The 14,394-nt window shown below is 35.8% G+C and overlaps 1 protein-coding gene across 3 annotated transcripts; it reads right to left on the bottom strand.

Moving 5' to 3' along the window:
- Nucleotides 1-1,210: 1,210 nt before the first annotated feature.
- On the bottom strand, nt 1,211-13,409 carry LOC100671295 (UDP-glucuronosyltransferase 2B4-like). Of its 3 annotated transcripts, none has more exons than XM_003414175.3 (6): nt 11,564-13,409; nt 10,140-10,288; nt 5,402-5,533; nt 4,549-4,636; nt 3,428-3,647; nt 1,211-1,532 (listed from the first exon to the last, which is right to left on the bottom strand). In XM_003414175.3, the coding sequence occupies exons 1-6, from the start codon at nt 12,285-12,287 to the stop codon at nt 1,253-1,255; spliced, it is 1,593 nt and encodes a 530-aa protein (XP_003414223.2). In that variant the 5' UTR covers nt 12,288-13,409; the 3' UTR covers nt 1,211-1,252. The 3 variants fall into 3 exon arrangements, with proteins under 3 accessions (XP_003414223.2, XP_003414224.2, XP_023409140.2); XM_003414176.3 differs by having other exon boundaries at nt 11,816-13,409; XM_023553372.2 differs by lacking the exon at nt 5,402-5,533.
- Between the last annotated feature and the right edge of the window lie 985 nt (nt 13,410-14,394).

The following is a 14,394-nucleotide window of genomic DNA, read 5'->3' as shown; positions in this document are numbered from 1 at the left end:
AGTACTCTAAGGCACAAAAGCTCTTGGGATGTCAATACATGCGAAAAACTTGAATATCATCTGCTGTGCTAGTTTTCGAGTTACTGTATCTCAGCTCCAAATTCAGCTCTGTGTTGATTCTGGACCGTCTAAACATTCTTCTTTGTTAGCTGGTTGGATGGTAAGCTTTATCAAAAAAAAAAGCACCAGAATGACATATCATTTACAAAGTCCTTTCCAGCTTTATTATTATTATTGAGTAAAGGCTGTGATTATTGTTGAATTTTAAGATTAAATATGAAAGTTCTGATTAGTAATATTTGTATTACATGTCTTTAATAAATATTTCATTTTACATGGAAATTAATTCAGAAAACTCCTAGTTATACTGTCAGTCTCCAACATAGGAATACTCAACTCCTTTTGTTCTTGTCAAGATTAAGTTCATAATCATTGATTTTTGTCTCCATCCACTGTGGTGCTTCCATATGCCTGCCATTAAACATTAGATGGAAATAAGCAAAAGTAGCACACATATGGTAAAGGTGAAGAAAGTTGCTTTAATTCTGTCATTCTGTGTGTGGGATTTTTTTGGTTTTTACTATAAAATTGCAAAGGATCTTTCAATAAAGGGAAAACAATAACACAAGCATATTTAAGTGCAGCGTGGAAAATATTTTTACTCTTTCCAATCAAAGACTTCATAGTATTATGTAATTTTAGGGAGGAAACCACTTAAAACCACTCAGAACTTCTGAAATAAAGAAAAATTTCAGGAAGAAACACTTTATGGTTCATGAGGCATACATATATTTGTATGAATGCACATCATTTATATAGAAAATGTTTCTGAAAATGCACAGTGAAAACATCAAGCTCCCTGATCTTTTCTCATCAGCAGGTTGTGGGTTCCAGTGAGTTTCATGTTGTTTTCCGGTTATAAAAATGTACATAACTCATCACAAACATAGAATTTTTTCACAATTTACCAGATGAGAATGATACCTTGAATATAATCCACCTGATGGCTGGAACTATTTCAAGAGGAATACTGAGTAGAAATTTATTTAAAATCACTCAAGATTATTCTTCCTTAGGGAAGAATTAACAAACACCACAACAATAAACCAGTAGTAACATATCTTCGGAAATCAGAAAAGACTCAGCTCTTACAAAATATGGAGCAGAATCTTTCCACAACTTGAACCATAATGGTTGAAGGAAATATAATGCTCTCAGTTATCATGCCTGTTAGTCTTTTGCTTAAAGAGGCCTACTCCCTCTTTTTCTTCTTTCCTGTCTTAAAAAACTTTTGAAAACCAAACAAACAACATTTTATGACAAGAAAACTAACAATTGCCACACAAGCCAGTAGAAACCCAATCACATCCAAAGAGTGGTACTGGTACCAGGTGAGGCTGAGGGCGGCTGGGCGAAGGTGTTTGGCTCCTTTGTGGCGCATGACAAACTCGATCCAGAAGGCGGCTAGATCCAGGGGCTTAACAGGCTGATCGTGATGAATGGCTGATAACCTCATAGCATTCTCTTTATAGCTGAAGAAAATTCAAATAGACACCAACTTAGAGAATAAGTCAGAAAAGATCAGTAAGTAAAATTTGCATGAAGGTCATAAAAATATGCGCCACGTAAGATGGGAAGAAAAATGCATTATTTTCCTCTGAGATGATGATAGACATTTTAGTATACGGGTTAGAATTTGTTGAATGCATATTATTTCAGGATGTAAAGAAAGAAAGAAGTTGGGGTAGGCCATGTATTTTTAGGATAGAGAATGGAAAGTGCTAAGTCTTAAGGACAAAAAAATTAAAAGAAAAGAAAAACATCACCATCTGAGTGTGCAGAGTTTGAATTATCCAGTGAGGAATTGTCAATGAATCTGGTGCACAAGGTTCAAAATAATATCATTATCTGAATATTGGAGGCAGATCCATGATGAGGTCCAGGGACATGTCCAGGCAAGGCTGGTCAGGAATTGGTATTGACTTTATATCAGTCATTGAGTGGTTAAAAGGGTGAAAGCGAATTGCCTCAGTTTGAACCTGATTCTGAAACTCACTAGCTGTCTGCTTTCTGCAGTTATTTATTCTTTTTGTGCCCCAGTTGTCTCTTTGTGCCTCAGTTGTTTCTTTGCTAAAATGAACTAGATGTGGATAGTGTTTTTTTAATCTGACTATTGTGAAGAATAATGGACGGCGTTTTAGAATACTTAGATTGTCCCTAACATATAGTAGACTCTCAGTAAATGTTTGCTATTATTATTGTTGTTGCTCTTGTTAGTTTTGTTATTTTAGAATCTGGAGAGTCCTCAACATTTCACTTTGAGGCATTGCAATTATATTTGTTTCATTCTTTTGCAAATGATTATGGTCAAGCAAGAAGAGTTGAAAAAAGGCGTATGGTTTATGAACTCTGAATCCCAAAGTGCTATAGTATGACACTGTCTTTCTTTCATGTACTTAGCACATGTTATCAGAAGGGAAGTGTCCCTGGAGCGGGACGTCGTGTTTGGTAGAGGGTCAGCAAAAAACAGGAAGACCCTCAGCGAGATGAATTTATGCAGTGGCTGCAAGAACGGACTCTCACAGAGTGATGATTGTGGGGATGGTGCAGGACCGGGCAGTGTTTCTTTCTGTTGTACACAGGATTGCTATAAGTTGCAAGGGAAACGATGACACTTAACAACCACCACATTACAGTGATTATCTTCCAAATCAATTCCTTTTTAATTTTAAAACTCTTCCAAATATAATCAAAATAATCACACCCAAAAGAACTAAGACTTTTCATACATTTATGACAGCAATGGGTTTGGTTTGATATCCTCATTTTTCCTGGTTTCAATTGCATACATTTTCAGCCCTAGTTTTTTAACGAAACCCTGGTGGTTAAGTGCTACTGCTGCTAACCAAAAGGCCTGCAGTTGCAATCTACCAGGCTGTCCTAGGAAACAGTATGGGGCAGTTCTACTCTGTCCTATAGGGTCAGTATGAGTCGGAATCGACTCCGTGGCAATGGGTTTGTTTGGTTTGGTTTTTGTTGTTTACCATTTCTGGTAATGGGATCTAAATATTAGGGTAGACATTTTGGAAAGCATTAAATGTAAAAGAAATTTGAGATTGATTGTCTCTTGCTGATTTACTTAAAACAGTTTAGAATAGTTTAAAAGAATTAATGAGCCTCATGCTGAGAGAAAGTTCCAGGGCCTTGCAGAGTCGTATTGTTTTAACATTCATGGTCCCTTTTCAACTTTGTTCTCACCTTGTAATTCTTCCAGGTCCAACTTCAGTAATTCTTCTCATCATCCTACTGGCTTTTTCAAAACTTCATCCTTGTTCTCAAACCTCTCATTGTCCTCAAACCTCTTACATATTATTTCCCCAGCATCGCCCTCCAAGCCAAAAATAAACAACCTATTATAACTACTCACAATGGGTCATAGATGACTGTCTTCAAAGCATTGAGCAAATCTATACTTGTCATTGTGTCCATGTCCAGACTTACTGCTGCCCCCTTGACCTTCATGTGAGCAATATTGTCAGGTTGATCAGCAAACAAGGGAATGCCCACCATAGGGATCCCATGGTAGATAGCTTCATAGATGCCATTGGCTCCACCATGAGTTATAAAAGCTTTGGTCTTTGGGTGACCTAGGAAGTGGTGAAATTTAGCAAAATTATTCATTATAATTCTTAGAAATAAAATGGGAAATATAGGGAGCTCAATGAGGCAGTGTTTTCTAAGAAACAGATGATCATGCCCATGAAACTCTATTTAAATTGTTTTTAGATCTTTGAGCAGGAAGCAACTAGGCCTACTGCAGTAGTAAATGAGGGCTTCATGAACGAAATGATGTGTGCCTGGACACATGAAAAGTGAATAGAAGATTGTCAGGTGTACAAGCTGAAGGAGATATTCTAGATAAAAGTAACAAATGAACAAAAGAAGAGGACACATTAGAGTATATTGTCTTAGAGAAGCAGTGAGAAAAAAAGATGCAGTCTGATATGTGGTGTGTTCAAGCAGGAGGAAGTGTGATGATGGTGGTGCTGGACTCAGAAGAAGGGATGGTGATCCTTTATCATGAAACATTTCATCACTTCATGATAAAGATTGTGGATATTTTCCTATACAAAATGGGGGTGGGGCTCACTGGTTCTAAAGGAGGTGCTCTTATCGTTCAGAAACATTTGAAATACCATTTCAGCAATGGAAAGAATAGGTATGAGGTGAGAGTATTAGGATGATGATACAGGAGGCTATTAAAAATCTTGTTTGAGTCATCATTACATGTGAAATATAGATACATAAATTTAAAAAAAAATTTTTTTTTTTTTACTTCTGGCCAAAAGGATTATGACTGTGTATTATAACTTGCCAATTATTATATTTCATCTTTTTCCCTCTAGAACTAGAAAATAAATATACAGAACTTATGCTTTAGTTTTTAAATTCTTCTATAATAAATGCTCAAGAATTGATTTTCTGTTTAACCTTTATCCGTCTGATTAGCTGCTACCCATATTTTCATTATTTGTTTTCTGGTCTTACCAAGAAGGTCATTCTGGGGAATCCACTTGTAGAGCCGAGTATTGGGTCTTAAGGTATCTGGTTTCTTGCCATCAAATCGCCACAGCACCTATGAAGATGAAGAAAATACTTTATTCCATGAATAGAACTGAAAAGTTATAGCAAGTTAGAATTTTGTAAACATGAAAAGGTCACCTAGCCAAACCCCTTCCTATGACAGAGGAAATGAGAACAAGAGATGCTAGAAATCAGAACTACTAAAACACTGAAGTAAGCAGGAATACTCAGGTTGAAGGAACTTATTTTTATATCAAAAAACAACACAAAGTTGAAGGAACTTGGTAATTCTCTAATAAGTAATTATGATGTTTTTCCCATGGTAGCCGAAAACATTGAGATTAGAGATGACAAATTCAAGCATCTGGGCATTGTCAGGCACTCATATACCTAGTGTAAAAAACAGTGTGCATTCCCAATGATATACATATTTATGTTCTCATATCTATGTGTTACCCTGGCTCTCACTTCCTAAATTTCATTTTAACCTGTTTCTTATTTTTTGAATGACATGGAAGGGAGTTAACTTATGTTCACTTATTCCAGACTTTCAGAAGTAGATTGCTGGATCCTTGTTCCTAGTCTGTCTTAGTCTGGAAGCTCAGCTGAAACCTGTCTGCCACGCGTGACCCTGCTGGTACCTGAATATCAGTGGCGTAGCTTCCAGCAACACAGCAACACTCAAGCCCCACTGTAGGGACACACTGACAAACAAATGGGGGGCTATCAAAATAGTCACAGAAAATTTCCATAATCATTAGAACCTTTACAGAGTTGAACAGACTAGCGAAGTAGTTGGTCACCATTATTATCTAACCTTTTGTGGAATCTGGGCAAGGGCTGATGCAATCGTATTGGCCCTTTCTTCTGTGATGTTAGTGACCATTGACCCAAGAGTAAACACCACAACACCGTGTTTTCCAGAGCTCTCGACAAACTCTTCTATTTCCTGTGAAGATAGCATTTGCTTCATCATGGAACAGCAACAAAACATTGAACAACATTTAAAGATTTGGCCACAAACAACTTAAGAGAGAAAATCAAGAACTGACAACTAAAACCAAACCCACTGCTGTAGAATCAATTCTGACTCGTGAACTCCACAGAATTTCCATTTCCACAGTAACATTTAAGGACGCATATCTCCAGACTGGGATCTCCAGACCGTTCTTCCGTGGTGCCACTGTGAAGATTGGAACTGCGAATCTTTTGATTAGTACACAAGGTGGAACCATTTGTGCTACCCAGGGATTTTCATTGACAGAGACAAATTATTAGAATAAAAAAAATGCTTTTTTACACCACTAATCAGTCAGTTCCTCTGGAAGGCGATGTGTGATATGAGATCTATGGCCTTTATTAGGTATATTTGTGTAAATGTGTGTGGGGGGGATGGGGTGTGATATAAGCACGAAATGAAATTAAGCAGCTACGCAATACTGAGAAGGACACTTCCTCTTCACGTACAGTTATTAATTACTAGTATATATTCTTGGAAGGAGACACAATAGCAGGATCTTAACTCAGCTTTAATTGTATATAGTTCTATTTCTACTGGAGCACCAGATCAGTACAAATAATTGCTGTGCTTGGCTGCCAACCAATGTTTGGAAGTTCAAATCCATCTTGAGGTGCCCCAAAAGAAAGCCATGGTGATCTATTTTTGAAAAATCAGCCAAGGAAAACTGTATGGTGCATAGTTCTACTCTGATACACATGAGGTCACCATGAGTTGGAATCAACTAGACTGCACCTGTTTGGTTATAGTTCTACCAAAATCACATGTGTTTATTCCAGAAGGTTTTCTGGAGAGATCTCTCAGTTGGTAGTCATTAGTATTTTACTTCATGACTGTGAAACCTAATGAAAAATTAGTTATGGTGGGGGGTGATTGTATATTTCTCTCAGTTACATAATCCTTTATTCACACCTTAAACTTACTCGTAGTTTCCCAAATATTCCTCTAATATACCATTTAATGCCCAGAGGTTAAGATTCTCTAACATTCAAAAATCTTTGAGTTTAGAATTGCTGTGAAATAGTCACAAAATTTCCATTTTTAATCCGTAAATACACATTTGTAATTACATATCAGAATGTCCATATTTCTCGGCTTCTTCCTTGTGATATTTCTTGACCTGAAGTCATATTATGAAACCGATGTACCTGTTGAATGTGCTGTGCAGAACTGTGGCTAAAAGAGACCTTCATTATCATCTCACTGTGTCCTGGGAGAGCACTCTCTCCCCAGTGGGAGAGGTACGCCTCGCCTTTCTCCAGGAGGGATCTGGTTACCCACTTGAGCAGCTCACTTGGAACTGTATAGAGTTTCTGGTGAAGACCTGTTCATCTGGAATCGTTTGAGAATTATTCTGACTTGTGCTCCCTTTGCTGCACAAGACGGACCCTGATAGTTTCATAGTAATAAAATTTTTCTTTATAGATTAATCACTTACTTGTACTGGTTCATTCCAAATTTTGTGATATCTGAATAAAAATAAGACAAACACATTGCAAAACATTTTGGGTAAGAATGGAAAATGTAAAAGAGAAAGTAAGCTTTGCCCATAAATTCCATCCTGAAAGTGTTTAAACTCTGTTCCCATTCATTCTAGTGTTTATATTATCCATATGCAGAAATGTATTTAAAAACAACAAAAAAACCTGTTGCTGTAAAGTGAATTCCACTCATAGACACCATATAGGACAGAGTAGAACTGCCCCATAGAGTTTCCAAGGAGCGCCTAGTAGATGCAAACTGCCAATCTTTTGGTTAGCATCCATAGTTCTTAACCACTATACTACTAGGGTTTCTGATGTATACATATGACATATATTTAGAAAACTGTAATCCCACTGTATATACCTTTTTTCTATAATAAATTTGGCCTCATATTTTTTTTAACAATTTGCCTCTTCATTTCCAACTCATCTTGTATGATTGTTTTTGTGTAATCAAGCATTCTTTGATGAAGTGATTGCAATAGTGTGGATACTCATAAGTTATTTAACCTCTCATAAATGTTGGAATTTAAATTACTGTCAGTTTACTTTTATAAATTACACTTCCATACAGATTGATTCTGCACCACTTATTTTTTTTTTTTTTGTCTGTGTAGGTTCATATAAGTATATAATGACGTCAAAGGCTATAATTATTTGTATATCGTTTGATGCATTTTGCCAAATGCTTTCTTTTCTTGATAAAAACTCAAATAATCTGAGAGTCTAATAATTAATGGAAAAGCAAGTGATATGGGGGACTTTTTATAATAATGGATAACAGTCTTCACATCATTGACTTCGATTCAAATCTTGTTTCTACAATGTAAATAATAACCACTGTAAATATTTATTTTAACTTTCACACTATTATTCATCCTCTCTTTCCTCCTGTCTTTCCTTCTTCTACTAAGACGCTCATTTTCCTTTAATATGAATGGGAAAATTTAAGGTTAGAACGCAGAAACAGTTATTAATCTTACTGCAGCATTTGCACCCTTTGAAAGACATTTTATATATATAGTCTAAACAATTTACACTCAAAATAACTATTGAGTTTTAATCCTTGAAGAAGATTTCAGTTTCATGTTGCTGCCAATAAGAAGAGAGACAAAACAGATCTTTTAATAGATTACATACTAGTGCAATAAAGAATGCTTGCTTTTTATTTATGTCTTAAAGGTGTAGGAGTAATTTAAAATCTATTCTTGCTGTCCTTCATAAGGAATATTACCCTATATGCTGACAGAATTATTTTGTAAGTTCAGACTAATGGAAATTTTCAGATACAAGTAGCAGAAATTCTTTAGTCTTTGTTATGTATGCAGAACTTTTTTATACTCATTATATGCACAGGATACATTTTTTGTGTTCATTCTATCACGCAGCTATGCTATAGATCGGCATATACTCAAAGGGGAGCTGTGGTGCTGCAATGGCTAAATGTATGGCTGTTAAACAAAAGATCAGCAGCTGGAATCCACTAGCCCATCCTTGGAAATCCCGTGGAGTGAGTTTTTTTTTTTTTTTTTTAAATACCCAAAGGGAGTTTTACTGTGGTTTCCTTCAGGGTTGGTATACGGTAGAAAACAATTCCTCTGATAGGCTAAACCATCCCTTTTATTCTCAAAGATGTAAAACTGTGAGGCTTCAAATGGTGAATGGTTCCAATGCTGTAAACTAAGGGTGCAAGTAAACACACTGGGCTTTGGCTGCAAATATTGTTGGGAACACCCATTTATATTCACCCATTTATAATGGTTAGGAATGGTCTTCCCCTTAGCTATAAAACAGATGAAGAGCCTAAATCCTTAAAACAGAATTTAAGCATTTTCACCTGCTCATCTGTTTGCTAAGATGTATACATCCACTTTTAAAATCATCATAGGATATCTGTTCTTTAGGACTTTGCTAGAGAATATAATTTTGATCTACTGGAAAACCAATTCCTATTAAATGAGAAGTATATTTAAAGTGCCTGACACATATGAAATGATTAATAGTATTAGTAATAGTAACAAAAATAGCAATAACTACAGTAGCCAATAGCACTTTTGGATTACTTTGTGCCAGAGGCATTTGGAGTGTTTTTTATATATTAATGAATATTTTCTTACAACAATCATATGAGGTTGGTAGTATCATAGGAATAGTGTTCACTCTATGACCATTCTAGTTTCCCATCATCTGGTGCCTGATTGCCTGAAACAATCTCCTAAAAGGTCCACCATTCTAGTCTTCGTTCTTCACAATCCAATCCAGTAACTGCATCTTGAGGGCTCTTTTGTAAGAGAAACCTGGCTCATATCTCTCTCTTGCTTAATTCTTTCCACTGGCTCCCCAATCCCCTTAATAGATGCTTCAAACTCTTTCTGGATCCAACTAAGTTCTTCCACATCATCTGCCTCTTTACACTTCCTCTTTCTGCTCATTAGGAGATCTTGGGGACTGCCATTACTATTATACCTGCTTTAATTTTGTCTTCCTTTTCCCCCCACCTTCTCTACCTATTCCTGCACACCCTTCACCTTAATTATCAATGACTCTGGTTTACTTTGTATGATCCCTGCTGGGTGTTCCCTTACCATTGTGGTCTTTCCTTACTATAACACTTTTCATGCTGTATGTTTACTATTTGCTTCGGTTCTATTTTTCCAACTGGAATATAAGATGTGTGTGCATGAGGTGGGGTATGGGAGGGAGCAGGGACCATGTCTGTTTAGTTTCTGTTTCTATCCAACCAGCACTAGTTTACCTGGAATATGGTCGTCACTCTAAAAATAATCTCTCAGTGAATGACTGATACTTTCTTATGTGCTAAATAAAGAAGGCTTTAATTTATTAGACTATTCTCAAAGTCTCATAGGCATCCCACTTATTTCTGCCATTGTAATGATATTCAGATACTTCTGGTGGCATGGAAATATTTGAATTTCTAATTTGTAGTTCACTTTAGCACACTTCTCACATCTTTCTTACTTAGTCAAACATTCTCAATGAAGAAAGCAGAATCATTTCAACTGAAAATACTAAACCAAGTGTAATAAGTTTACCTTAGGCAAGGGATTGGCAGGTTTGCAGTGGAGCCCTCCAACAAAGTGAAAATGTGGCAAGAAAGGGCGTGGAAATTGAAAATCCCAATAGTTTCGAACGAGCCATATTTCAGCTTTCCCCATTGTCTCAGATAATGTAGTTGGTCTTCCTGCAAAGAAAAGAAAAAACAAAAAGTAGAGGAAACTTGAAAAAATTGACACCTGAATGTCCAAGCAATCTTCTCAGGGAAGCTTGCAATAGTTGGCTAAAGATGTTTAAAAGTGTGAGAGGAGACTTAACATCTCTAATGTCACATCAATACTTCCACCACCATAAACGGTTATTAAACCTAAGCCACTGTAGAATTAAATATGTATTTACATTATCTAAAGTTGCAAATGTAACAGGTCTACAGATGCAAACAAGTGGAATTTGAACTCCCCAATCAATTAAGTCTCCCATAGCCACGGAAACACCTTTCCCAGAAGTACTCAGTCTAGTTTCTACAAATTAACAAACCAGTCCTTGACATTCAGTTTCCCAACTAAAATTTGAGGTTTTTGTGAGTGTGGCTCAATTCCTTGTACCAACTAAGGCATTCAGTTCAAGTGAAGAGCTGAACTGTATTTCATTATTAAATAGAACTGTACGCAAGTAAATTCCGTAAATTTTCAAAAAATTATGAAGATAAGTGTGCTCACTGTGGATTCTTCTAAACAGAGACATAGTTTACAAAAAATTCAGACTGATAACTTATATGCCAACCCCTCCACAACATTAGAGACATGTAAGACAGGTGATTTGTAAACAGTTAGTGAGGAAATGTGAAATCCCTAGAAACCTCAGGGTCCACTAGGCACAAGTTATATAGAATTATATTATTATGATTATGGCTATTTGGCTAGCAGATTAAAAAATATTGTAGAAACAAATTATAAGTTTCGACTCTGGCATAAAGCCAGTATATCTTTCAACTGAGAAGGAATCCTGAGACGTTACTATGGAAAAATATTCTAGTTAATAAATAACAAAACTGAGCTACACAAGTATTTTTCCCAATGCTACATACGTAGTTATACTAGAAATATGTATCACTCTTCAATCTGCATGTCTGTTCATCCAGACATTCATGGAAATACAAAATGAATTTTTTAAAGATAAAAACTACAATAAAATGGGTATGTAAATGATTAAAGAAATTCCAAGTGTCTTAATTTGGACATTTCTGATTCTCGGGAGTCCTCTGTCCTAGAGATTAGCTACTGGGTTTTTGTAACTGATTCCGTAATAGAAGGCTCTCTATAAATATTTGTCAGTTAGATAGATCATTTCATCTTTTACTTACAAAAAAATTTTTTCTTCTGGCTTTTTGTTTACACAAACACACCTTCAAAGGCACAGGAAAAGTTAGGACTTCCTTCGACCAACTAAAAACATAACTTACCTAGTATTTCACTGTAAAACTGATTCCACTTCTTCTCATTAAATGTCTGGAACCAAAAGTCAAAATAAAGCACATATATCATATTTTTTACCCTCTCCATGAATGTCATTCGATCAGGTAATTCTGACATAACAACAGGTACATAAGAAGGAGGGGATAAAAGTCCTCCACTGTACTTTTCAATTGTATAGCCAAAAGTGAACCGGACACTATACACAAGGGGTATTTTAAGTAGCTCCGCCAACAGCTCACCACAAGGGAAAACAGCATCTGCAAGAATGACATCAAACCTTGATTCTTGTAGTTTCATCATAAGTTTCTTGTTAAAAACTACATCTTTACAAAGCCTTTCAAGGCAGTCAGAATATTCCCAAATGGTTTCTTGTAATGCTGAAAAATGTGTCCAAAATGTATCTTTTGGCAGATCATATGTCAATTTCCTGATCAAGTTCATGAAAAGAAACTCAAAATCATCTTTAGTAAGAGATGTAGGATAAACTTCAAATTTAATAGCAGATGGTTTGCTGAGATCAAAAAGAATGGAAGCTGAAGATGTTAGAACAGTCACCTCATGACCCCTCTGAATAAGTTCATCCAGTATTGTCTTTATATTCATCCAATGGCTATATTCTGGTGGCCACACCAGCACTTTTCCACAAGTTCCACAGCTAAAGTAACAACTCAGTTGTATCAGCAGAAGAACTGAAATCCATTTTGTAGACATCTTGGTTAAATGAATATCTTTCTTTCAAAAAAATCTGTTCCCTTATGCCATTGCTCATGCTTATATCCCAGGAGAAATCAATCAAGAAGTTAAAATATAACTCTTACACATCAAAGTAAACACATAACATGAATAGTCAGAGCATGTGGATGCCAAGTGGAAAAAGCAAAGTGTAGATGACCTTGTGGTTGCCTGAGGGTACTTATGTCCCTTTTATCATCAGTGTTATTACACAGCTAAGAAAGGATGACCTAATATTTCAGAGTCACCCATGTGATATGATTGATTTTAGAATAGCGTTAAGAACGTTGGTGAGTGTGAGGCCACTTGTGATTGAAATCTCTTTGACACAGAACTATAAGACAAAGTAAGTACACATTTGCATCAACATTTTTTTGGATATCATGATTCAAGGCTTTTTGTGTCTGGTGAAATCTTTATTGACATATAATTCACAAAGCAAACAATTCTTCAATTTAATGTGTCCCATTCTATGGTTTTTGGTACATGCACAGAGTTGTACAACCATCACCATGATTAATGTTAGAACATTTTTGTCACTCCACAAATAAATCCTGTGCCCCTTGCCAATCACCCCTCACTCTTACCATCCTTTCCCTTCACATGTGTTCATGCATGAAGGTTCCATTTTCTCCACATTCTTTTCTTTTTTCTAATTCTTTTTAAAAATATTTATTTTTCTGCTTCACCACCAGGGGTTCTGGAGAAAATATAGACACAGCAAATCATACACACATTCACAACTTATACATGTACAGTTCAGTGATCTTGGTTACATTGTGTCATCACTCTTGCTATCTCTACCCAAATTAATTTACCACTATCAGCTTGGATTCTCCACTTTCTTGACACTTTCCATTATTTGTCTTGATTATAGTCAGCTAGGTGAGTGTGAAGTTGTATTTCCTAGTGATTTTACTTACACATTTTTAACGATGAATGGTAATGATTCTGTTTCATGTGTTCATTGTCCACTTGTATGCTTTCTTTGGGGAAATGTCGAGTCAGATTATTTGTCCATTTTTTCTTTTGGCTATTTGTCTTTATTATCAAGTTGTAAGTTATATATTCCTTTCAGAAGTCCCTTATCAGATACATGATTTGCAAATACTTCCCCCCTTTGAAGGGGTGTGCTTTCACTTTCTTGATTTTACTCTTTGAAACAACATGTTTAATTTTGATATATGGGTTGAGATAGGCAGTTGAACTTCATTATTTTGCAAGTAGATATTCAGGTTTCCGATCCCCCTTGTTAAAAAGACCGTTCTTTCCACACATTGAATTATTTTGGTACTCTTGTTGAAAAAACAATTGACCATAAACATGTGGCTGTGTTTCTGCATTCTCTGTTCTAGTTCATAATCTGTACATCTGTCTGTATGCCTGTACCACATCGTCTTGATTAATAACTGTAGATTTGAAGGGTTTTGAAATTAGAAAATGTAACCATTTCAACTTTGTGTTTTCTTTTCAAGGTTGTTCTGGCCATTTTAGATCCCTTGAATTTCTATATGTTTATACAAGTTTACATACATTTCATTTTTTTCAAGAAAAAGATTATCATAGTATTGAAAATATTTCTGAAACTTTTTTTTACAAAGCAATATGATCTAGAAAACATTCAGCAATATTGCCTGTAACCAACCTGCCTATTCTCTTTAAGGACTATATTCTTCATCCCTTTCATTAGAGGTAAATGTGTTCTCTGATTGATACCCATTTAGGTACTGTAGGGAGCATCTTGCCATGCATCTCATATATACTCATGTTCAAGTATTTCTGCAGCACAAGTTCCTACATGTAGAATTACTGGGTCATACTAATTTCATTTGGACTGATTATTCCGTATTATACTCCTTCAAACATAGTTTTCTCAGATTCCTGTTTCACAAATCTCTGTGAAATTATTGTCTTAATTTTCATTTCCCTAATTATTATGGATGGAAAACCAAAACAGAAGAACACGCTGAGCATTTCTCAAGCTGGAAGAACCAAAGAAAAAATTCAAGCCTCGAGTTGTAATATTGAAGGATTCTATGGGGAAAATATTTTTTATGGGGAAAATATTACATGACTCAGGAAGCAC

This window comes from Loxodonta africana, chromosome 5 (assembly GCF_030014295.1).
Source record: "Loxodonta africana isolate mLoxAfr1 chromosome 5, mLoxAfr1.hap2, whole genome shotgun sequence".
In the NCBI taxonomy this organism is placed as follows: Eukaryota; Metazoa; Chordata; class Mammalia; order Proboscidea; family Elephantidae; genus Loxodonta; species Loxodonta africana.
This window is presented reverse-complemented; position numbering and strand designations above follow the sequence as displayed.